This window comes from Cetorhinus maximus, chromosome 32 (genome assembly GCF_964194155.1).
Source record: "Cetorhinus maximus chromosome 32, sCetMax3.hap1.1, whole genome shotgun sequence".
In the NCBI taxonomy this organism is placed as follows: Eukaryota; Metazoa; Chordata; class Chondrichthyes; order Lamniformes; family Cetorhinidae; genus Cetorhinus; species Cetorhinus maximus.
Window position 1 is genome coordinate 12,828,519 of NC_135910.1, and position 24,685 is coordinate 12,853,203.

Genomic DNA, 24,685 nt, shown 5'->3' on the forward strand with positions numbered 1-24,685 from the left:
TAGTTGCACATGTTCATGTTTTTGATTCTCTTGCAGCCCCTGCTCCCCCTCCTTTAGGCACTGACTGGTGCTGAGGTATGATTTCATGGGCAGTGGCCACCCTCCAATATCTCACCAAATTGGCCAGACTTCAAGTTTCAGCCCAGTGAGGCTTTTCAAGCACAGGGGTTATCACAGCCATGCCCAATGGAGTCCATGTATACTTCCTTTTCAGGGGTCAGTGGGTAGATGTGGCTTTGTGACACCACATCAAAAGTGCCACGCCTAGGATGGTGATAAAACATTAAGTAAAAACCATGCATGTGCTAACATGCCTCACAAGCATTTTGATTATTTTATTAAAAGCCATTTAAGAGGAAGCCACATCCTAAACCACCTTAACTATTCCCAGGACGGATGTGAGGCACCAGCCAAGATATGTTTATTTGCTGTGCAACTTCACCGTGGGGGGGGAGGGGGTGTGTGGCAGACATGACACTCCAAGCATTTAAAGTGACGGGGAAGTTTGACATGAAGTTGACTGACATTTTTAATTGGCAACAGGCTTTCCTTGTGCGTCAAGAGGTTCCCACTTGGCACTATGCACCAAAGAGCAAGTCTGGACAGTAAGTCATGAAGAGTAAGGGGGCAGGGTGGGGGGCAATAAATGTGGTCCTGAAGACAGGACAGGCATAGAAGGAAAATGAATGTTCCTCCTCTCCGTCCAGCCCCACCCCACCCCACAAAAAAAGGGCATAATGATCCAGAACAGCTTCAATCAGGTTCTGAAGGGGACTGAATTAGGCATTTGCTAAACAGAACAGATCAAGCTAGTGAGAACGAAACAAAAGAGGCTCAAAAGTTCCACAGACGTCAGCCACAGAAGCTGCATCGATATTGGGAAAACCAGCATTAAATCTCCTTTTGCACAAAGTATTTCCATGCAGCTGCTCACATCATTGTTATACAGACAAACCTCTTTACTACAAGCTCTACAGAACCTTAGGACACACAGATTTTATCATAACATATTCATTTAGTGTTTTCCTTAAACAAAAGCCCCATGGTTAGAATGGCTTCCCAATGAACCATCTTTACAGATGCACATCTACATGCTGGGCTTGGTCATTCCACCTAGGATAACTGTTTGTGCTCACATCCCGCATTCACAAATATTGGTGCGAGGCTGTGCCCACTCTGAATTCACACAGTCTGCGTGAAATTTGTGTTTATTTTTAATAAAGGTTAAAATAGCAGCACGTGACCTCAAAAACAATTTTCTAAGCAAGAGTTGGCACTGCCCAAAAATAAAACAGCAACTTTCTATATTGGCTTAGAAGGGAATAAGGTTTAAATTAAATAAGCGGCAGAGTTTGTCTGTATAATTAATTGTTTAAACGTTGTGCATTTTGAGAAACCACTTTGTTGCGGAACCTGTGCTATTTGTGTGTTCACAGAGCCCACTGTGAAGTCATGAGCTGCTTCTTTTGCAGTCAGTATTTTCTTTTAAACTGCAGCGTTTGGTATATAACCAATTTCCTTAGTGCCATGTCATCTGTTATAACTATGATTACACTGCTCTGTACAACAGAAAGGGGTTCCATAACCCAAGGCAGTTTTGAAAGGAACCTAGTTACGATATCTGGCATGTTTATAACCCAATTCACAGTTTACTTGGCTGTTCCGTCTGCAGCTATGTTCACAGATGTTGCTGAAGTGGCCTCTAAGGTGTCGGGGGAGGCGACTGTGGCGGTGAGGGGATCATTGTTACTGGCGACGGGCACTGAAAGGCAGTGTTCGACGTGGGGGAGCTGGGAACGGCACTGATCAGTTCCACGATTGGTTTGTCATAAAAGAAGAAAGGGCACTGCTGGATGAAGAGCTCGATGATAGTCTGGTACGTCCTGGTAGCTGTCAGCGCATCCATGGTCTGAAAGTCGGGCCTCATAAGCGTGGGCCAGAAACAGATGGAGAGGTTCTCACTGTTCATCAGATTCAACTTGCAGTTCTGACTGACTCTGAAATGAAATAGAATCCGGTTATCTAGACAATACTTTGAGTACAGATAGCAGAAAAATAAATCTTCAAAATGTTTAGCTGCTCCCCGAAAGCAGCTTTCCTCTCGTGTCACAACCTGCTTTTTAAAAAATATTCTTTCATGGGATGCGGGCATCGCAAGGCCAGCATTTATTGCCCATCCCTACCTGCCCTTGAACTGAGGGTAGTTAAGAATCAACCACATCGTTGTGGGTCTGGAGTCACATGTAGGCCAGACCAGGTAAGGATGGCAGATTTACTAGCGAGAACTTAGTGAACCAAGATGCGTTTTTACACAATGATAGTTTCATGGTCACCATTACTGAGACTGGCCTGCAATTCCAGATTATTTTTATTAATCAAGTGAATGTATTACTTAATTGAATTCGAATTCCACCAGCTGCCATGGCGGGATTTGAACCCATATGCCCAGAGTTTTAGCCTGGGCCTCTGTCCAGTGACGTTACCACAATGCCATTGTCTCCCCTTAATGGTGAAGGAGGGCTCTCCCCCCTCCAACATCTCATCTCTTGCTGCTAAAAACATACGTCTCCCATCTCCCAAGACCATTTGGAACAGAAATGCACCCATCCACACCACTAGAAATTTAACACGAAATGTTAAAAATATGCAGCAGGTTAACCAGCATCTAAAACATATGGGTTAACATTTCAGGGTAAGCCTTCATCAGAGAATGAAAAGCAAGCCTGTACCCTTTCATCACTGGCTGGTCAGCATTGCCGAGCAGTTATGACATTTCCTTCTCTTTCAAAAAAAAAACAAAATCACCTCTGTAACAAAAAGGCTCTCTTTATCCTCCCTACTGAAAACTGCCAATTAAAATAAATATTGCTGTGCTGTGATTAAGGCAGAAATCACAGCCCAACCTTTATCATGCCAAGGTTCACACAAACTGATTTGTTTTTAGAATGCAGCCACTTGCTGTACCAATGTGAAACTATAGTCCTGTCACCCTGAAAGTAGGCTGGGGAGGGGGGGAAAAGGGTAGATGATAGACAAAATCCAGCCTGGATCCCACTCTTGATTGCTATGTAGTGACCCTGGGGGAAAGTGCATGCACCTGGGCACAGGTCAGCGAAAGTAATAAGTGTTTGAACAGAAGGGTCCTAGTGGGCGATTCCTCTCGAGTGAATTTATTGCTTGAAAAATTCTTGGAGTGACACTGCAAACCTTATTGTCAGAAAAATAACTACATTTCCCAGCTATGCATTCAGCTAAATGGGTATTTTAAAGCAACAAACACCAAATAAAGGAAGAGAGAATGATTCTACATACCTGGTTTGTTGTGTGTGGTTATAATCAAACTTTTTCCCAAAACTTTCACACAATGGAATCTCCATTATGGAGGGTGTGGTTGCCTGGTGTTTTTGCTCCTAATTGATTGCGAGTTGAAGCCATACAATGGCAAATTATCTGAAGTGAATTCAACAAATCTAGCACCAAAAGAAATGGCCACTAAAGCTGCCAGATTGTTGTAAGAACCTAACTGGTTCATTAACATCCTGCAGAACAGGGAACCTGCCGGCCCTACCCCGGCCTACACATGATGGCTTGGCATTTGCCAAAACAGCACGGCCAAGGAATTATCTGACCACCTTAACTAGGGCAGAATAACATGGCGTTTCCAGCATCACCCACATCCCACGAACAAAATCACCTCTTTCCATCTCAGAAACCAAGGGTCCTCAGATTTTGGGTCCACACAAATTATACAGTAATACTTTGGCACAGAAATGAGGACAAAGATGATTCAAAATATCAAGACAAATTTAATTTTTCTTGGACCATTAGGTTGGCTTACATCAGTCATGAGAATGTGCTGCTGTATCGCTGTATCAGGTGGTATCATACCAGGTTTTATCCTGCAAAAATTCTGATTGATAATCAAGAGCACACTTATTTGTAGTGCAGATAATGGGGGTTCCACTGAGTTTAAGCATATGTAAGATTTAAAACAAAGCTTTAACAAAGGTTCAACCCCTTTGGACAGCTCATGCTACACAGCAGCGCAGGGATCTCAGGACAAATGCTGTTTCTGTCCTGGTGCTTAATTAATAAATTCCTATGTGCATGCTGTCAATGCATTAATACTTATTTTTAAAGAGGTTAATGCCTGCATTGAAGTGAAGGGATTTATTCCGACCTTGTTAAGAACATACAGAGTACAGGAATAGCATGTTAGGAAGGCATATCCTGATAACTCCAGGAGGAATATCAAAAACAGTGTCTTTAATTTCATCTCTGCTGTGCTTTAGCTGTGTTAGGTTGGAGTGGCAGCACAGGCAAGCCTATGCAGTAAGGGTGATTTTACATCACATATGTGAGGGGTCAAATGCTTTAAATTCCTACAGAGATCTATTATTTTCTTTGCCTTAAAATGATTGATTGGAGACAAACCATGCCTCACAGCTATTTGAGGTACTGGTTTATGATATTTTCTGCACGATTAATTAGCCAGGCCAATTAATAATCATAATCTTAATGTATAATGGTCTGACTGCATGCACCAAGCAATTACTTACCTGTTTAAGTGGGTGATGACATATTTGAAGACCTCATAATTCTCTTTAGGAAACTTCTTCAACACATCCTTAAGTGCATTCAGCTTCAGCTCCTTATCAGGCTGTTCTGAAGGAAGAAAAATGAGTAATTTAATGCAGACAGCATGCAGCTCATCACACTGATTCAGTAATGTGCTGCATCAGAGTGGCAGCAGCTGAATTCATGCCCACCGCACAACAGAGATGCCAGTCCCTACAGCAGAGTGGTAGCACATAAAGGCCAGCTTATTTTCCATATAAGGGTGTAAGGATGAAAGGCAGAGGGAGAAATGAAACAGTGAAGTTTTGAGGAGAATCTTATCTCACCCAATTTTTCATGGGTTAAAGACCACCACCTGATACAGTACAAGTTACAGGGAACAGATGATATTAAGTTAGATTCCTGGTGTGAGTTGAATTGGTGGTTTTCAACGGAATAGTGATTGGTGCTTGAAAAGCTGTCCTTCAGCATATATGTGCGGTGGCAGGGGTGGGGTGGGGTGGGGGGTTGTGGAGTGGAGCAGAAGCACACTGAGAAGCAGCATTAGCAAGGTTTTCCACTCCTCTATGCCATCCAGTGACTCTGCTGGAAAATAGATGTGGGCAGATATCAGCTGGCGGTAGGAATGGATCAAAAAAGGTGACTGACCCTGGGTACCATCTCACAGGATAAATGCACATTTCAGTGAGGTACTGGAGGGTTGCCAAAACTGCATCAGCTGCGCAAGCTCAGCCTTCTACAAATCACAGCAGCATGCGTTTGGCAACAGAGACCTCTGCAAGTCAAAAGTTCTAGTCTACACAACAGTTGTCATCACCACACTCCTGTCACATTGCAGTGCAAGAGAAATTCCATCAGCAATGCCTCCAACACATACTCTGGATTCAACGGGAGGACCGTCAAACAAACGCTAGTGTCCTACTTGAAGCCAGCACCAGAAGCATTCAGGCAAAATTGGTGCAAAATCCACTTCAATGGACTGAACACTGTTTGGATGGCTGAAAAGCATCTCTCCACCACCACCACTGCATCCCCCTCATCCCCAAACAATCAGATCCCGTTTTCTCAACTCTCAGCGTTCTGGGAGAACAAAGAAAATACTTCAAACACACTCTAAAGCTCTTTTTGAATTGTGGTAGCAATTACATTAATGACAAAATGGCAACAACTTGTCCATCAAGCTGCATCATGCTTTGAATCATAACGTCTTAATGATAAGGCAATGAAGGAAAGAAAAAGAAATAAATCCGGCACTCCAGATCGTACTACTTTATGGAGCATCTTGCTCCATACGCCCAAGATTTATGGGAAGAGAATTGGCCTATTCAGTCACATGAAGACCTATGGCAGTCCTAAAAAGATGTCATCCTCGAATTGAGGGACAGCTGACAATGACTACGGAGGTTGCCAATGGCTGCAGGACATCTAGTTTGCTTTATGGGATGCTGCGTGTGAAAATTGGTGGTCATATTTGCTTACTTAACAATAGCGACTGCTGTTCAAAAATAACCCATTAGCTGGATCTTTGGAATGTTCTGAAAGATGCTTATATAAAGACATTTTCTTTCCCCCATAGATTTCACTCTAGTCTGGTACTTACTGCTAACATCCACCAGTTCAACTTGGGTAATGTACGGGACCAGTGGCTCAGGAAGTTCCGAGAAGAAGCTTTTCATTGCTCCAGCTATAGTATTAACTGCAAAATCCTTCTCCTGTAGAATAATGCTGTGGTCTGTAAATAGAAACAAGATATTTCAATCAGAAAATGAGGACGATATGCTTAATATGGCCCTGATATATGAAACTTTCAAACAAAAGTCCCCCTACAATCTGAATCAATAACTCATGGGGACTGATAATGGCAGCCCACTTTTACTCAAAAACAAAACCCAACTCAGTCTTCCAGATTTGCTGAGCCTGTGCACCTTAATCAAAAAGCCAAGCTAGGCTTGGGTTTAACCTTGCTCATTGCTGAGCGAACTGTCATCCAGGGCAGCAATTGGAAAGACACAAGGAAAGCATCAAAGAAAGTGGCCATTTGAACTTCAGGCATGGACAGTATTGAGCTTGGTTGTGTATCCCCGCCATCCCCAACACCATCATCATCATCATCATCATCAAGCTCAGAAAGCCTGCCAACAAGGACTCAACGGTCCTGGCAAATGCATGAATAGCTACATGGAACAGATTTCAGAGGGCTAGTAGCATCTATGTACCCATCAGCCACCAGAAGAGGGGGTGAAATGGGGCTGCAGGAGTGCGGTTTACTATAAATAATTTTGATCCGGCACATAAACACCCACACCCTCCTCACCGATCTTCAGAAAGGGATGATGCACAACTATGTCCCATATCTCTCAATCACCTGGAGACAGACAATGGCCCCCTCCCCCCTCCAAAACAGAGTAACACACGCGCGCACCCCAAGACAGCTTGATAAGCAATTATAGTATTAACTAATAACAGTCAATAGTTCACCCAACATTCTTTTCCCCCTTCTGCTTACCTTGATCAAATTGCCTCTGGAGACTTTCCATCTCAGACTTGTTCCCACTAACACGATAAATTCCCTCTGTGCCCAGACCTTGAAAGAGAGAGTGAGAAGTTTATTCTTTCTGCTCAGGCTCCAGATACTGAATTCATTGCACAGATTCTACAATCTCCTCTAAGGGGAGCAAACCACAGATATCTAATTAAAATCTTGAATCTGGTCAACGATTTAAATAGAAACACTGAATAATCACAGGGACTAGGTCTCAACTGCTCAAGTCAGTATTTCTGCTTCTGTACTCAGAGACCTTGCTTTTCGGGGCAAAAATTTGGCAGATGGCATATAATCTGGGAAAGTGAGAGGTTGTCCAGTTTGGCAGAAAGCATAGAAAAGCAGAATAATATTTAAATGGAGAGACACTGCAGAATGCTCTGGTACAGAGGGATCTGGATGCCCTTGAACATGAATCACAAGTTATCATGCAGGTACAGCAAGTAATTGGGAAGGCAAGTGGATGTTGGCCTTTATTGCAAGGGGGATGGAGAAGTAGGGAAGTCTTGCTACAGCTGTACGGGGCAATGGTAAGACCACATCAAGGACTACATAGAGTTTTGGTCCCCTTCCTTCAGGAAGGATATATCTGGATTGGAGGCAGTTCAGAGAAGATTAGTTCCTGAGACAAAGGGACAATGTTATGAGGAAGGGTCAAGCAGGCTGGGCCTATATTCAATCGAGTTAAGAATGACAGGTGATCTTATTTAAATATATAAGATTCTGAGCGGGTTTGACAGGGTAAATGCGGAGAGGATATTTCCCCTCATGGGGGAATCTAGAACTAGGGGGCACAGTTTAAAGATAAGGGGTCTCCCATTTAAGATGGGGATGAGGAGGAATTTCTCCTGAGGATCATTAATCATTGGAATTCTCTACTGCAGAGAGCAGTGGAGGGTGGGTCATTAAATATATTCAAGGCTGAGTTGGACAGGTTTTTTAATCAACATGAGTCAACGGTTATGTGGGGCAGGCTGGAACGTAGAGTTATGGCCACAATCAGATCAGCCATGATCTTAGTGAAATTCGAAGCAGGCTCGAGGGTCCAAATGGCCTACCCCTGCTCCTATTTTTTGTGTTTTCACATTGCTGGAAATTGCACATGTATATGGATAGAAGTGACAGCAGAATCAGATTTGCTGGTAGTGGCACCCTGCCTGTCAATGCTCACAGGTGGCGAGGAATGGGCTGAAGTATTAGGCAACACCTGATGTCCAGGAGGAAAGAAAAATTAATAAAAATAAATCTCCAGCTCAAATTAACAGCCGGCAGAAAAGGATGCTTAGTAGAAAGGTTCATAAACTTAATTCAGTACTAGATAGATATATTCATTTTATTAGCCATTTGAGAAATTACAACAGTTGAAACCACTGTCTGCTGAAAGAATGGAAAGTGCACAATTTTGAAAATATATTCAGGTCTTATTTTAGTGCACATTAAAAAGAGACAAAGATTAGTGCTGGGAAAGTAAAACATGTTTTTACTAATGAAATTGTAGATTTGCTATTAATCCACACACAAAATAATGAATATCCATCTCCCAATCAACACCAGTGTTCCATCAGGTGCAGAACAGCTTTAAACAGACAGCAAATTCTTCTATACCAGTAGTACTCATTAGAGTCCATAGGAAATAGCCGCAATAGGTTCCCTCTTCAGCTGCTGCTCCAACTCTCCATGTTTCTATTCATGCTATGCCCAGCTCTGAGACAGCACCAGAACACAATTCAGCACTGCTCGACCTTTCCAAAGAAATAAAACGGGGAACTCTCATCACATGGGGCTATTCCTGTACCCAGGCAAAATGTAAATGACTATTAAGACTACAGGACCCATTGTCCAAATGATTCAGTAGCCCACTTCTTCTTAGCTGAAGTGTCTGATTGCTCCATTATAGGATTCTTGACTGTGGTCTCAAGCAAAACACTGTTTTGCTTCAACAAGTTAGTGAACTAACTTTTGTTCTACAATGTTCCATAAAGCACTCCCAAAGCCTGGTACAGAAGAAACTGCTTTAACACTGTTATGCTAATTTGAACTTGAAACTTAAATCAGCCTTCTGGGAGCCTCTGCAGGGAAGGTGGGCGGGGGGTGGCATGGGTGCAGGCTAGGTCTATGGTAAATGGAATTAACGCCAGCTCGGTCCAAGAAGCCAGGCTTCCAAAATCCTAACTAGATTATAAAAGCGGTTTGACACCAACTGAATCTACACTGAACAGCAATGTGCAATAGCCCCTTTACCTCAAAAGATCTGTTAGGGCAATTCTATCTCCCACACTAGACATCTGGTGGCCTCTGCAAGAGACTGCCAATTTAGTAAACAATTACGTGTAATTTTGTGCTCGAGGATCCCACCCATGAGGTACTATGGTTGAATGTACCTCAAACTCATTATATGTAGGACCATTACCGCTAAGCATTTTTTAAAACATCAGACTGAGTTTAACGAAAAGATCCCACAATTACATTGGTACATAAAAAATGCAGTTAGGCTAACTTTATTATCCTGGAAATCAGGTCAGGCTTTGGTTCACTTGAGGCTATTAGCTCCAGAAGTGCATTCCTAGTCCCACTTGTTTTGCAACCTTGGGTCATCTTGATCGGTCATTTCTGAAAGCTCACGCAGCTTTGATGGGAGGCACTTGCAAAGCCCAAGGATGATAAATGGCTCCTTTCGGAAGGCCTGTACCAAACAGCACTAACAAGTATGCAGTTCATAAAATAGAAGAAATTTGTATTTCTTCAGAACAAATTATTTCACTTAGAATGCATTTCTCAAGAAGTGAATTAGGATACAGGAGGGTAAAACTAAATAAAGGGATCTTGGAGTTTAAGGTGTTTAAGAGTTTAAGTATGTACTGGTCAGGGTACAAATTTGCACTAAATTGAGAAGCAAATACAGGTTTTAGTTTTTTGTATTTTAAATCTTGATCTTGAAACTGAGTACTTAGCAGTACAGTGCTGGCAATTTACAGATCAAGCAAGTATACAAAAACAGAAATACCCTGGTGTAATTAATTGCAAGCTAGTGTCCTAGGTCCAACTATCTTTAGCTGCTTCATCAATGACCTTCCTTCCATCATAAGGTAAGAAGTGGGGATGTTTGCTGATGATTACATGATGTGCGGCACCATTCACGATTCCTCAGGCATTGAAGCAGTCCATGTCCAAATACAGTAAGACCTGGACAACATCCAGGCTTGGGCTGACAAGTGGCAAGTAACATTCGTGCCACACAAGTGCCAGGGAATGACCATTTCCAACAAGAGAGAACCCAACCACCCCTTGACATCCAATGGCATTACCAGTGCTGAATCCCCCACTATCAACATCCTGGAGGTTACAGTTGACCTGAAGCTAAACTGGACAAGCCACATAAATACTGTGGCTACAAGAGCAGGTCAGAGGCTAGGAATCCTGTGACAAGTAACTCACCACCCGATTCCCCAAAGCCTGTCCACCATCTACAAGGCACAAGTCAGGACTGTGATGGAATACTCTCTCTCTATCTCAAGGAGTGCAGCTCCAACAAGGCAGCATGCTTGATTGGCACCACATCCACAAACATTCACTCCCTCCACCATCGATGCACAGTGGCAGCAGTGTGTACCATCTACAAGATGCACTACAGCAACTCACCAAGGCTCCTTCGACAGCACCTTTCAAACCCACGACTACTACCATCTAGAAGGACAAGGGCAGCAGATAGATGGGAACACCACCACCTGCAAATTCTCCTCCAAACCACTTATCATCCTGATTTGGAAATATATCGCCGTTCCTTCACTGTCGCTGGGTGAAAATCCCAGAACTCCTTTGCTTAAAAGCACTGTGGGTGTAGCTACACCACATGGACAGCAGCAGTTCAAGGCAGGTGCTCAACACCAACTTCTTATGGGCAATTAGGGATGGGCAACAAACGCTGGCCTAGCCAGCACTACCCACATCCCATGAGTAAATTTTTTTAAAAACTGATTGCAAACCTGGGCTGAAAATTACTTAACTGAGCTGAATTCTTATTTAAGAGAAGATGAAAAGGAGAGCAAGATAAGAAACAAATTTCTAAGACATGACAAATAGCTCCTTCATTAGAAAGGTTACTTCTGTAGCCTTCTTCAATGACTCAGATGCCAAGTCCAGCATGCTAGTAAGCCATAAAAACCGAAGGTCCCAAATTTCATCCCTGGTATCTGAGATTTCTTCTTCATAGGCAGTCCCTAGCGATCAGGGATAATTAGCTTCCACTTTGGTTTGATGAGTTCAGAGATGGCCGACGGAGTCCAACGTGCAATCTGCAGACTCAACAACATATGGGGCAGGAAGCGCTTGAAGGGATGGGTAGATAGGTTGTTTGGAGGTTTGTATGCTCCCTCCCGATGCCTCGGCATTGCCTCTGCACCTTCCTGATGAAATCTCTTGACGGGTTTGGTGCCTTCCTGGATGAGACTTCTCCATTTTGATCTAATCTCAAGGTGGACAACAGAAGGGGCACAACAATTCAACCCTCTGACCTAGAGAACCCAAGGAGAATGCCAGTTCTAACTTCTGTTACTGATCATTTACCAGTGCATTTATAGGCTTGGCAGAATTGGGTTAATTTTCTCCATGATCAAATAATCTGCTGACATTGTATGGCTCACAGAACAAGTGACCACTAGGGTATGATATTGATAGGCTACAGACATCTGGAGAACTTTATCCTAATAAATCATTACCTTTGGGAGCAGAATGCAGAAAGTCAGAAGAGCAATTTCCCCCTGACAATCACCAAAAAAAAATTAAACCCCTGCATATATGTTACCCAAACTAGATGCAGGTAAAGAAAGAATTCAACATAAACAGACTAGCGCATTACAAAGCTGCAACACAATCGAAGGCTTTATATCAAGGAGGTCATAAACAGAGAAACACTCAAGCTCTGAAGATCATATTACAGCCTCCAAACGCTATCCAAACTAGCTATTACTTTTTTCCCTAATGATGCAAATGAACAAACTTCTCGGGCTGGTTTCCTTCAGCGCAGCTGCCAAGTAGTGCAGTTGTTCTGCAGGGGCTGCGACATAAACACTCGCAGTGGGACAACATCACATGGCATGGGGAAAAAGGGACATTACCCCCTCCCCCATCCCTGAATTATGTTCCCAGGATATTTTTCTGCATCAAAATCAGCTTGTAGCAGGATTAAAAACAGAAATGTGACTGTATGACGGATTTGCTTCTCTGTTGTGATTGCAACAAAACTAGAAATGCTTCTCTGACCCACATCTCCCACTTTGCATAAGTGAAAACATACTTTTTACTTGGCTTCTGGCCACAACAGGAAGAGATGGAAAAAAACCCAACCACAAGTTGGCCGGTTAGATTTTACATAACAAAGTAGAAGCCTGTACAATACAAACCTCAAGACGCATTTCACATTTCAAATATCTATGCAGCATAAAATTTACAAAACCAACACCCAGCTAAAAGTTGTGATTCAGAAAAAAAAAGCTGAAGCAGAATGGTATTTTCTCTATGTCCCTATTCCCCAAGATAATGCAGGGAGTTCTTTCATCAGTGTTGAACACTTCTGATCAGCTTTCAGATACACTGGAAAAGAGAAACATTTGGATTTTTTCTTTTAACATGTTGTTGCCTCCAAACCCATGCATCTTTCCTGCAATTCCACGGTTAAATCTCGGCATTCAGGTTTCTATCCTTACCACTAAAACTAATCAAAGTCATAAATGGAATCCTCTTCTGACTGAAATGCATCATTTCCCCATCCCCAATTCCTCTGTAATCTGTTAACTGGTAAACAACATGATCCTCCTCAAATGCCCTTTCCCCATTGGCCAGTTCAATGGAATTGTCCTCACTGATTAATTACCTAACTAATTGTTAATAGAGCATTCCCAGCAATGGTTTCTGCTCTTGCCCCTGCATCTTTACTTTGAGGAATTAAGGATTTGCAGAGACCTTTCTCATCTTCGCTGTTGACAAAATTTGAAGACATGGGTCAGCTTTGACATTACACACTGAACACCCAGCAGCTGTAGGTACTGCTACTAATAGTGGAGCCATGGATGGAGGAGGGAAGGCATGAGACCAAGCCAAGAAACAGGAGATGAGAATCAAAGCTGGAGAAGATCGCAGATGTTGAGCACATTGCTGCTGTTGAGGGATTTGTTGATAGGGACAAGCATTGTGAAACTGTTGGAAAAATAAAGTCAATGCAGTTCAGTGGGGTTTCATGTGAGTCTGCATGCAGGTGGCAGAATGAGGGATAATTTGGTGTACATGAATGGTGGTGTTCAGGTGTATAGCAAGGAGGATGTTTGAAGTAAAGTCTGAGGTGACAACATCAATAATGGTTCCAGTCACATGTAGAGTTGAAGGCAGGTAATGTTCCTAAGGTGGAAACAAGTAGCCTTGTGATGGATAAAATATGGGATTTGAAGCTCAGCTCTGGGTCAAACAAAACATTGAGAGGTACAGCTTACTTCTGTTGAGACAAGCAGCCAAAGATGGAGACAGTGGCAGAACTGCAGAAAATTTTGGCAGGGGTGAAAGACAATGGCCTTGGTCTTTCCGAAGGAAATTCTGACTCACCCATAACTTGTCAGACAGACAGTCTGCTAGAACAGAAACACTGGTGGCGTCAGGGGAAGTCAAAGAGGCAAATCCGGCACTCATGTCTGTACGCTATATCATTAAGGGGCAGTACATAGATAAGGAGGAGGAGAAGGTCAAACATGGAAAAGAAGCTATTGAAGTCACTGGAAAAGGCAGGAGTGCAAACATAGATATCATAGTTGGCTGTATCAAACTCCACGAAGGAGTTATGAAAGGATAATGTCTCTGAGTCACAGAGAATGTCACTGGTATCTGGCTTTCCTCATTGGGCCTTTGGATAGTCAAGAACACTTGCATCTCTCTAAGTAGCATTCTGAGGTCACTTAAAGAGAGGCAGGAAATAATGGACATTGGTGAGTCACTGTAATGCAGTACGAGATATTAAACTTACAGGGCTGGATTCAGTAAGTCATATTGTTGGAATGAATTTTTATTCCAACTCACTCGGAGACTGGATGGTGCAATGAATTGGCACAGCGGTCAGTTATTACTCAGCTCAGGGACCCGAGTTTGAAACAAGCCGATAGAGAAGAGTAGAATGTCTCAGTGGTGACTTAAGGGTCCCACATGAAAGGAGTTAGCTTCAGTGCAATGCCCTGTTGGCTTGGATCTACAACACCAAACTTACAATAGTTAACATCAATCTTACTCAGAGTCCACAAGGATAGCAAAGAGAAAAGTGGGCATTGATGCAACAGGCTGTTTGGGCAAGGTTGAAGAAACTTAATTCTGTATCTAACCCCATTATACCTGATCTAGCTGAGAACCGATACCAAGTACATTGTAATTTAAATCGCCAAGCATATTTCACCTCAAAATTCAGGACACAAACATACTGGCTGTCATCTGTATTTAAGGATAATGCTCGAAAGGGCAGGATTATCAAAATGCAATCCTCTAAAAACAAGGTTTTCTTTGTAACGGTGATGACTACAAACAAATGCTCATAAATACAACTGTTGTTTAAAAGGTAAAGGCATATTTAACAATACATCCAAAAGTGAGAGACTTTTTTTGAAAAAAAATGTACTATTTAGTACATTTTAGTACTGCTCCATCATAAGGGTATCCAAACAACGTCCATGGGCCACATATACTAAAGTCCCAGCAATCTGGCCTTCAGAACTATCCTATTTGTTCTGATAATTCTTATTTGCTGATTTATTCCTTTTGAATGTCAGAGACCTGATATTTGGAAAGCACAGTTCTTAGCACTGCTATCCCTGGGGAACAATATCTCAATCCACCAGAGGAAGGAGACGGTGAGGTAGTGGTAGTGTCAATGGACGAGTAATCCAGAGGCCTAGGCTAATGATCTGGAGACATAGGTTCGATTCCCACCATGGCAGATGGTAGAATTTAAATTCAATTAATAAAAACCGGAATTGAAAGCTGGTCTCAATAATGGTGACCATGAAACTATCATTGTTGTAAAGAAAAATCCATCTGGTTCATTAATATCTTTCAGGGAAGGAAATCTGTCATCCTTACCTGATCTGGCCTACATGTGACTCCAGACCCACAGCAATGTGGTTGACTCTTAACTGCCCTCTGAAATGGTCTAGCAAGCCATTCAGTTCAAGGGTAATTAGAAATGGGTAACAAATACTGGCCTTTCCAGTGGCGCCCACTTCCCTTGAAAGAATAAATTTTAAAAATCAGAACATCAAGATATATTAGTATCAGGAACATGAGACATATGGGAACGAATGAAAACAGATCTTTAAATTGACACACCACAGGTATGTATTTTTGAGCAAAAATAAAAATACCTGGAAAAACTCAGGTCTGGCAGCATCTGCGGAGAGGAACACAGTTAACGTTTCGAGTCCGTATGGCTCTTCAACAGAACTAAGTAAAAATAGAAGAGAGGTGAAATATAAGCTGGTTAAAGGGAGGTTGGGACAAGTAGAGCTGGATAGAGGGCGAGTGATAGGTGGAGATAGCCAAAAGAAGTCATAGACAAAAGGACAAAGAGGTGTTGAAGGTGGTGATATGATCTAAGGAATGTGCTAATTAAGGGTAGAAAGCAGGACAAGCAAGGTACAGATAGCCCTGGTGGGGGTGGGGTGAAGGAATCGAAATAGGCTAAAAGGTAGAGATAAAACATTGGACGGAAATACATTTAAAAATAATGGAAATAGGTGGGAAAAGAAAAATCTATATAAATTATTGGAATAAAAAAAGGGAGGGGGATCGGAAAGGGGGTGGGGATGGAGGAGAGAGTTCATGATCTAAAATTGTTGAACTCAATATTCAGTCCGGAAGGCTGTAAAGTGCCTAGTCGGAAGATGAGGTGCTGTTCTTCCAGTTTGCGTTGAGCTTCACTAGAGCAATGCAGCAGGCCAAGGACAGAAATGTGGGCATGAGAGCAGGGTGGTGTTGAAAAGGCAAGCGACAGGGAGGTCTGGGTCATGCTTGCTGACAGACCGAAGGTGTTCTGCAAAGCAGTCACCTAGTCTGCGTTTGGTCTCTCCAATGTAGAGGAAACCGCATTGGGAGCAACGAATGCAGTAGACTAAATTGAGGGAAGTGCAAATGAAATGCTGCTTCACTTGAAAGGAGTGTTTGGGCCCTTGGACGGTGAGGAGAGGGGAAGTAAAGGGGCAGGTGTTGCACCTTCTGCGGTTGCATAGGAAGGTGCCGTGGGAGGGGGTTGAGGTGTAGGGGGTGATGGAGGAGTGGACCAGGGTGTCCCGGAGGGAACGATCCCTGCAGAATGCCGCCGAGGGGGGGGTGAAGGGAAGATATGTTTGGTGGTGGCATCATGCAGGAGTTGGCGGAAGTGGCAGAGGATGATCCTCTGAATGCGGAGGCTGGTGGGGTGATAAGTGAGGACAAGGGGGACCCTATCATGTTTCTGGGAGGGAGAGGAAGGTGTGAGGGCAGATGCGGGGGAGATGGGCCGGACACGGTTGAGGGCCCTGTCAACCACCGTGGGTGGAAAACCTCGGTTAAGGAAGACATGTCAGAGGAACTGTTTTTGAAAGTGGCATCATCAGAACAGATGCGACGGAGGCGAAGGAACTGAGAGAATGGGATGGAGTCCTTACAGGAAGCGGGGTGTGAGGAGCTGTAGTCGAGGTAGCTGTGGGAGTCGGTAGGCTTGTAATGGATATTGGTGGACAGTCCGTCACCAGAAATTGAGACAGAGAGGTCAAGGAAGGGAAGTGTCAGAGTTGGACCATGTGAAAATGATGGAGGGGTGGAAATTGGAAGCAAAATTAATAAATTTTTCCAGATCCAGACGAGAGGATGAAGCAGCACCGAAGCAATCATCGATGTACTGGAGAAAGAGTTGTGGGAGGGGGCCGGAGTAGACTGGAACAAGGAATGTTCCACATACCCCATAAAGAGACAGGCATAACTGGGGCCCATGCGGGTACCCATAGCCACACCTTTTATTTGGAGGAAGTGAAAGGAGTTTAAGGAGAAATTGTTCAGTGTGAGAACAAGTTCAGCCAGATGGAGGAGAGTAGTGGTGGATGGGGATTGTTCGGGCCTCTGTCCGAGGAAGAAGCGGAGAGGGATGGTCTGATGGCTCTCTTCTTCTTCCTCGAACAGAGGCCCGTACAATCCCCATCCACCACTACTCACCTCCATCTGGCTGAACTTGTTCTCTCACTTAACAATTTCTCCTCAAACTTCTCTCACTTCCTCCAAATAAAAGGTGTGGCTATGGGTACCAGCATGGGCCCCAGTTATGCCTGTCTCTTTATGGGGTATGTGGAACATTCCTTGTTCCAGTCTACTCCGGCCCCCTCCCACAACTCTTTCTCCGGTACATCGATGATTGCTTCGGTGCTGCTTCATCCTCTCGTCTGGACCTGGAAAAATTTATTAATTTTGCTTCCAATTTCCACCCCTCCATCATTTTCACATGGTCCAACTCTGACACTTCCCTTCCTTGACCTCTCTGTCTCAATTTCTGGTGACAGACTGTCCACCAATATCCATTACAAGCCTACCGACTCCCACAGCTACCTCGACTACAGCTCCTCACACTCCGCTTCCTGTAAGGACTCCATCCCATTCTCTCAGTTCCTTCGCCTCCGTCGCATCTGTTCTGATGATGCCACTTTCAAAAACAGTTCCTCTGACATGTCCTCCTTCTTCCTTAACCGAGGTTTTCCACCCACGGTGGTTTACAGGGCCCTCAACCGTATCAGGCCCATCTCCCGCGCATCCGCCCTCACACCTTCCTCTCCCTCCCAGAAACATAACAGGGTCCCCCTTGTCCTCACTTATCACCCCACCAGCCTCCGCATTCAGAGGATCATCCTCCGCCATTTCCGCCAACTCCAGCATGATGCCACCACCAAACACATCTTCCCTTCACCCCCTCTGGCGGCATTCCGCAGGGATCGTTCCCTCCGGGACACCCTGGTCCACTCCTCCATCACCCCCTACACCTCAACCCCCTCCCACGGCACCTTCCTATGCAACTGCAGAAGGTGCAACACCTGCTCCTTTACTTCCCCTCTCCTCACCGTCCAAGGGCCCAAACACTCCTTTCAAGTGAAGCAGCATTTCATTTGCACTTCCCTCAATTTAGTCTACTGTATTCGTTGCTCCCAATGCGGTTTCCTCTACACTGGAGACCAAACGCAGACTGGGTGACTGCTTTGCAGAACACCTTCAGTCTGTCAGCAAGCATGACCCAGACCTCCCTGTCGCTTGCCATTTCAACACTCCACTCTGCTCTCATGCCCACATGTCCGTCCTTGGCCTGCTGCATTGCTCCAGTGAAGCTCAACGCAAACTGGAAGAACAGCACCTCATCTTCCGACAAGGCACTTTACAGCCTTCCGGACTGAATATTAAGTTCAACAATTTTAGATCATGAACTCTCTCCTCCATCCCCACCCCCTTTCCGATCCCCCTCCCTTTTTTTTCCAATAATTTATATAGATTTTTCTTTTCCCACCTATTTCCATTATTTTTAAATGTATTTCCATCCATTGTTTTATCTCTTACCTTTTAGCCTATTTCGATTCCTTCATCCCACCCCTGTCAGGGCTATCTGTACCTTGCTTGTGCTGCTTTCTACCCTTAATTAGCACATTCCTCTTTGTCCTTTTGTCTATGACATCTTTTGGCTATCTCCACCTATCACTTGCCCTCTATCCAGCTCTACTTGTCCCACCCCCCCTTAAACCAGCTTATATTTCACCTCTCTTCCATTTTTACTTAGTTCTGTTGAAGTCATACGGACTCGAAACATTAACTGTGTTCCTCTCCACAGATGCTGCCAGACCTGCTGAGTTTTTCCAGGTATTTTTATTTTTGTTTTGGATTTCCCGCATCCACAGTTTTTTGCTTTTATCTATGTATTTTTGGGGCTTGGATGAACCAATTTTATTAAACATCTAACTTATCTTGCACTACCCCAGTCCATTGTTGTTGGATGATATGCAGAACTAACAGACTCAACAATGTTGTCTACTTAGTCTTTCACATTGGTCTCACTAATGACCTGGAAAATAGAAGGCAACTGCAGATGAACAAGTGACTGAATCTGAAAAGTAAGAGTTGAGGCAGGACAATCGGCACATTGGTGCAAGACAACATTTTTAATTACTAGGAAGGAGTGCTCCTGACACGGGTTAACCTAGGTTGTTGAATAAAGCTACTCTTCTATTGCACTTAGGGTGTCAGAGGTACCAGTTCTTGGCTTATGGATCTAGAGCGCCCAGTTGCAACTCAAGTAAACATGCTAGATTGACCGTAGAACAATTTGAGAAAGTTTGAGAAAAAAAACTAGTCTTCTCTGTAGCTAGTAAATTTAGCAAGTTTACTTTATGTTTAGTGTTAGCTGAGACCCCCGCATCAGGAACTGGCAGCCGTAGGATCCCCAGTACAAAAGAACAGAAAGGAAGTATACCAATGTAACCGGGAATCTCCAGCTTCAAGAGCCTTGAAGATGTATAGCATTGTGTAAAGTATTATCCAGCACATTCTACATATTTTAATTGTCTTTTCTTTTGTTGGTGAGACAACGTCAGCTTCAATTTATCTGAAATCACTTAGTCTGTTAAACACAAGCTATTTACAGAAGGCATCAAGGGAGATTACAGGGAAAAATAATATTCACCTAACCCTAATTGCTTGCATGCTGTGACTGAAATCACAACTTTGCAATGGTAACTGTATTCAATCTCCTTAATTAATTCAAGGTAAGAGCTATTCAGGCTATTTCTTTTAATTTCATGCGCTAAACAAATGTCAGAGGGTCATTAAAATTAACCTCTCAAACAGCTGGACTGTAATATGTAAATTCTCACAACCCAAGTGTTTAAAAATCAAACCACATGTCTTCTTACCCGAGGTTGCTGAATCATGCTGGGATATTGCTAAAGAGGCACCAACAGCACTCTGCGGCCTCAACCAAGTAGTCATCCTTCATCAAAACTCCATGGACGCTCAACACAGATGCACTTTACAGCAGGGGTCACTGGACAGGAGTGGAAATTAGACTGAATCCCATCACTCCTTCATTCACACACCCCAGCTCAATTTTCTCCCAACAGACATCAGCTAACTCAATACAGATAGAAGGCTGAACCTTGAACCTTCTGGTTGGCACAACTGAATAGCATGCAATGCCACTCGCTTACCAAGTTCATTGCAGAGTCCAAGGATTTTTTTTGATATATTTCTAAACCTCTTCATCCGCTTCCAGGATGATCCCTGTTTTCCAATTGAGCATTTTTTCCAGGTTCTGTCAACACCTTAGGAACAAAGCTTTCCTCTGTGCTGCAAACCCCTTTTAAGGGAGCAAGCCTAAATGGAGCAGGCGGGAATTGCTTTGAAGAAATGCCTCAGCCCAACCATCTGACAGGATTAGACTAACATCAGTGGAAAGATAGAGAACAAGGAAAAGTGCGGGCTGGGAGGAGTCACTGAGTTTGACAGTGTAATGGGCCTGGATTAATAATCAGCAGTATTTTGGTTACTTTCAGTTGTGCAATGCAAATGATCTTACTTGCACCGTCAAGATTAATTACTTTTCTGTTCCAGTTCTTTCTTCCCGTACTATTCAAACAAACAGACAAAGAAACCAAAAGAATGCAGCCAATCTTCAGTAAATACAATTGGACAGATTGTCTCAACGTGACTGTCACTCTCCTCCAAGGTTCCTCCTCTGGGCAACTGCTGCATAAGTAAAGTATGCCTCTTCAGAAGCTTCACTAACTCCTGAGATTCTTCACGCACAAATCCAAAGAATAAAAGCACTTCCAAGAAATGATCAGGACCTAATGAATGGAGGTACAGAAGTGGAATCACAATCAAGGTCAGGGTTTGAACTTGCAAACTGTGGCTGAGAGTTCATCCCTCGACCACTGTAGCTACTTGGCTGCCTTACAAGAGCTGCAATCGTCCCTCATAACTTCTCCTCCACTAAAAGAACAAATCGTTCAGACAAAACACAAGATTCTTATTTCACAATAGTGATTGTCAAGCCTGGAAAGCTATTCGAGTCCTGACATCTGTACTGGGGCTTGGATGGAACATGCAGGAAATTAAAGTGGTCTATATCTGCCGACCTAATCATTTCTGCACTAATGCTTCTCAAAAAAAGTAGAAACCTTTTTATGGTCTGACTGCATATTTATTTACATACTGCAGTCCATCTCCGAAGCTAAGGGCTGTGTAAACAGCAACGTTTATAGATGGGGTGAATGATTAAACTCTGCCAAAAGCCTGGGCTTCCTGCAGGACCGTCTCAAAAAAAACAGCTGGGGTGAACAATTTACATCTACAAGCTTGGAAAGGGTCACAAAAAAAAAAATAGGCAACTGGGATTTCTTCTAAAGTATCTGTGCCAATCAGGTTTTCACATTAAAATTATTTTCTAAAAGGAAGTTAAATGGGAAATATTTTTATGGCAATAAGCTCACCTAGATCATTTCTCTTTCCAGAGACTGGAGAGCATGATTAAAGCCTGATGCTTTCACAGAATATCAAGACTCAAAAGTGGCTGAGGATCAATGGATGGATCACCAAAAGTCACTCATCTCGTTTGCATTTCACTGAACGTCTGCATGCACAGGTTAGCTCAGAAATCCATTGGAAACACATCATGCAAGTCACGCTTGATATAAATTAATTGCCCCACCCCTTTATACTAATTATCGGAGCTTTGGGTAGTTTAAAGCACTTCTTGAAGGTGTGAACTCAGTGCAGAGCTCCCTTTAATTCTTGTACTCTCAATGAGTAAGGTCTCAAGGACAGCTGGGAAGGAAACGTACTTCAGCAGGAAGTTCTCGTTTTGAGTGGTGTCAAAGGACAAAGTAGAGACACCTTTGTACCTCGTATCCAACACAGGCTGAATCTGGCATGACACAGGCTGGTACCAAAAAAGAAAGCATTCCTGATCAATATCCAGCAACTGCTGTTTTAATTCGATATTATCAGCTGGTAGCACTCTCACCTCAAATCTCAAGATTATAAATTCATGAAAATCAGCTCCTAGTCTGAGTGCAACATTGCGAGACTACTTCAACTGGACATCCCAATCCACGCATTGCAGTCCCTTGATTGCATTCCTGTGTACCATCCTCTTTCAGCGTTCCTCATTTTCTGTCAGGTATTTGTTTCTGGCCTCACCTACCAGGAATCCTTTCCCAAGTCTCTTTGCCTTGTAACTTTCTCTGCCACCAATATTATAGCCCACCTTATGATCATGAACATAACAGGAGCATGAGTCAGCCATTTGGCCCTTTGAGCTTGCTCCACCACTCAAGATCTAGGTTGATCTTCTACCTCAACTGCACCCTCCAGCACTATCCCATTTCCTTTAATTTCCTTAGATTTTTGGGTGCTCTCGATCTTGAATATGCTTAACAGCTGAGCATCTAAATTCAAGCACCACATCCTCTACTGCTTGGTCTGTTGCAGTCCAGTGAGAAGCGCCTTGCAATGTTTTGTCATGTTTTAAGACACTATATGCAAATTCATCTCTAATTCAATTAAATATGGTTACACTCAAACTTTTCCTAAATATAAAGAATACTTTTTTGCTGGGAATTCAGTAATGGATATCCAGATTACTGCTGAGCCAGAATTAGCCTATACTAATGCATCTCAAATAAATGAAAGTCTACATCCTTATTTTCATGCCACAACTGAAACTGAGCATATCAGAAGTCGATTGAGCAGCCATAAAGATGCTTGGGAAGCCATCAGGTGAAACCATTTGAACACTTTCTGGATAGGAATTGGAATTTGAAATGAATGTGCTCAACCATACAAGCTGAACAGTGAAGAAATTAAAGCTGTAACTACTTTAGACATTGCTGTACAATTCCTCACTAAAGGCTGCTTTATGGCCTCAAAGATGCATAGTGTAATGTAGGTTTTTTGTGTTATCTTGCAACTGGTAAAGTTCAGATGGAAAGGGACACTGGCAATTACCACTATGAGTATTACCAAATGGGCTGAGTTCAGGACCTCGTGTCTTTACGAAGTTGTTGAAACCACCATTTGTAACGGTGAAGAGCAAAGGCCACTGTAGTGGTATGTATAGACAATACCTTACTGGCTCCCAAAATGAAACAGGGAACAATGGCTGCAATCATAGAAACTGCCCAAATACTATCTGAATATGGTTTTGCCATGCGATCATGTAAACTGCACTTTCACAGTGCCAAACAATGAAGAAAACTCAATTTTTAAATCAGATTTCAGCTTCCGATCATCTACAATACACTGGGAAGCTGAACTGCACATGCTGTTCTTCAAACCCAGAGTCTCACTGGTGGATTGTATCAGGAGATCAGCTCTGCACACAAAAAAAATTAGAAAAAACCTCTTTCCTTGTCCTCCCTCAACTTCAAGAGAGCAATTCTTGTTTTGCTAGACACAGAACAATTCAGGAAAACCTTAACAACAAAAGTCTCAAAATGGAAGCTGTGAAGAGAGGAGCTAAGCAATGTGCCACTTCAGGGAAGGAATGCAGAAGTTCTATGTACGACACACTACTCATTTATGGATGCAATAAAATTGGGCCAAACTAATTTCAGTCTGCAATGTGATTTTTTATGAACTCTATTGGTGAAGGGTTTTCAGCCAAAATTTTAAAATGTTAAATTAATAAAAATTTAATTAATGCAACAACTTGAATGGACTGATTATTGCACTTAAAAATTTTGCAGGATTCTGTTTTATCAAAATGTAGTGAAATATGATACTAGAAAAATGCACATACAAATCATTATGCTTCAACACTGTGCTCATATACTTCTGGCATGATCTTGCTAATTTGCCACATCAAATTAATCCTATTGCTATCATCAGTGGCAAACGTGTAACCATCAAAACTTCAAAGGAAGGGCTGTGTAAGGCCAGTGAACAACACAAATTTAGAAGAACGAGAGATTAAAAAGAACAAAAGAGAACTGCCCATGCTGTCAATATCTGCAAAATGACAGTTTAACACTTCAGGTGTACCCTTATCCAGTCCAAAATTGTATTGCTGGGTGCTTAAGTTAGAAAGGTTTAAGTGGACAAGGTTTAAAAACTTCAGAGTGTAAGGGTGACGACATTGCAGGAAGACATATTTCATGCATATTAGAGAATCACATTCATACGTAGAGGACACACAAGATACCTCTGGCAATGACATGTGCTCATATATACCTATGGGCCTACAGAATAAAGATTGAGGCAAAGGATGGGTTGCAAGTCCAAGAATTCAAAGCAGCTCTTCTGTGATCTACATAAATTCATTCATAATGTGCTTATCAACACATCTTACTGATTACTTTGCACAGCCAGTGGTCTGACTGCGACTAAAATAATACCTGCTTATCAGACACTTAGCATTTCAAGTATGGCCCATCATCAGAATCACCACTGTTTCAATGTGAAAAATAAATGAATGTTTCTCTTTCAGATATGGACTGATCAACTATGCATTCTTTCAGCTCAAAATTCATGATTTTTTTC

General features: G+C 42.9%; 1 protein-coding gene across 1 annotated transcript in view; it reads right to left on the bottom strand.

Annotated features, from left to right (window-relative positions):
* Positions 1 to 946: 946 nt before the first annotated feature.
* The window catches only part of arhgap35a (Rho GTPase activating protein 35a), a 113,871-nt gene continuing 90,132 nt past the window's right edge, over positions 947 to 24,685 (bottom strand). The window contains exons 5-8 of the mRNA XM_078533180.1: positions 7,085 to 7,162; positions 6,179 to 6,310; positions 4,560 to 4,665; positions 947 to 1,997 (exon numbers count right to left, since the gene is read on the bottom strand). Coding sequence (XP_078389306.1) covers positions 1,703 to 1,997; positions 4,560 to 4,665; positions 6,179 to 6,310; positions 7,085 to 7,162 — 611 coding nt within the window. The 3' untranslated portion in view covers positions 947 to 1,702. The remainder of the gene's footprint in view (positions 1,998 to 4,559; positions 4,666 to 6,178; positions 6,311 to 7,084; positions 7,163 to 24,685) is intronic.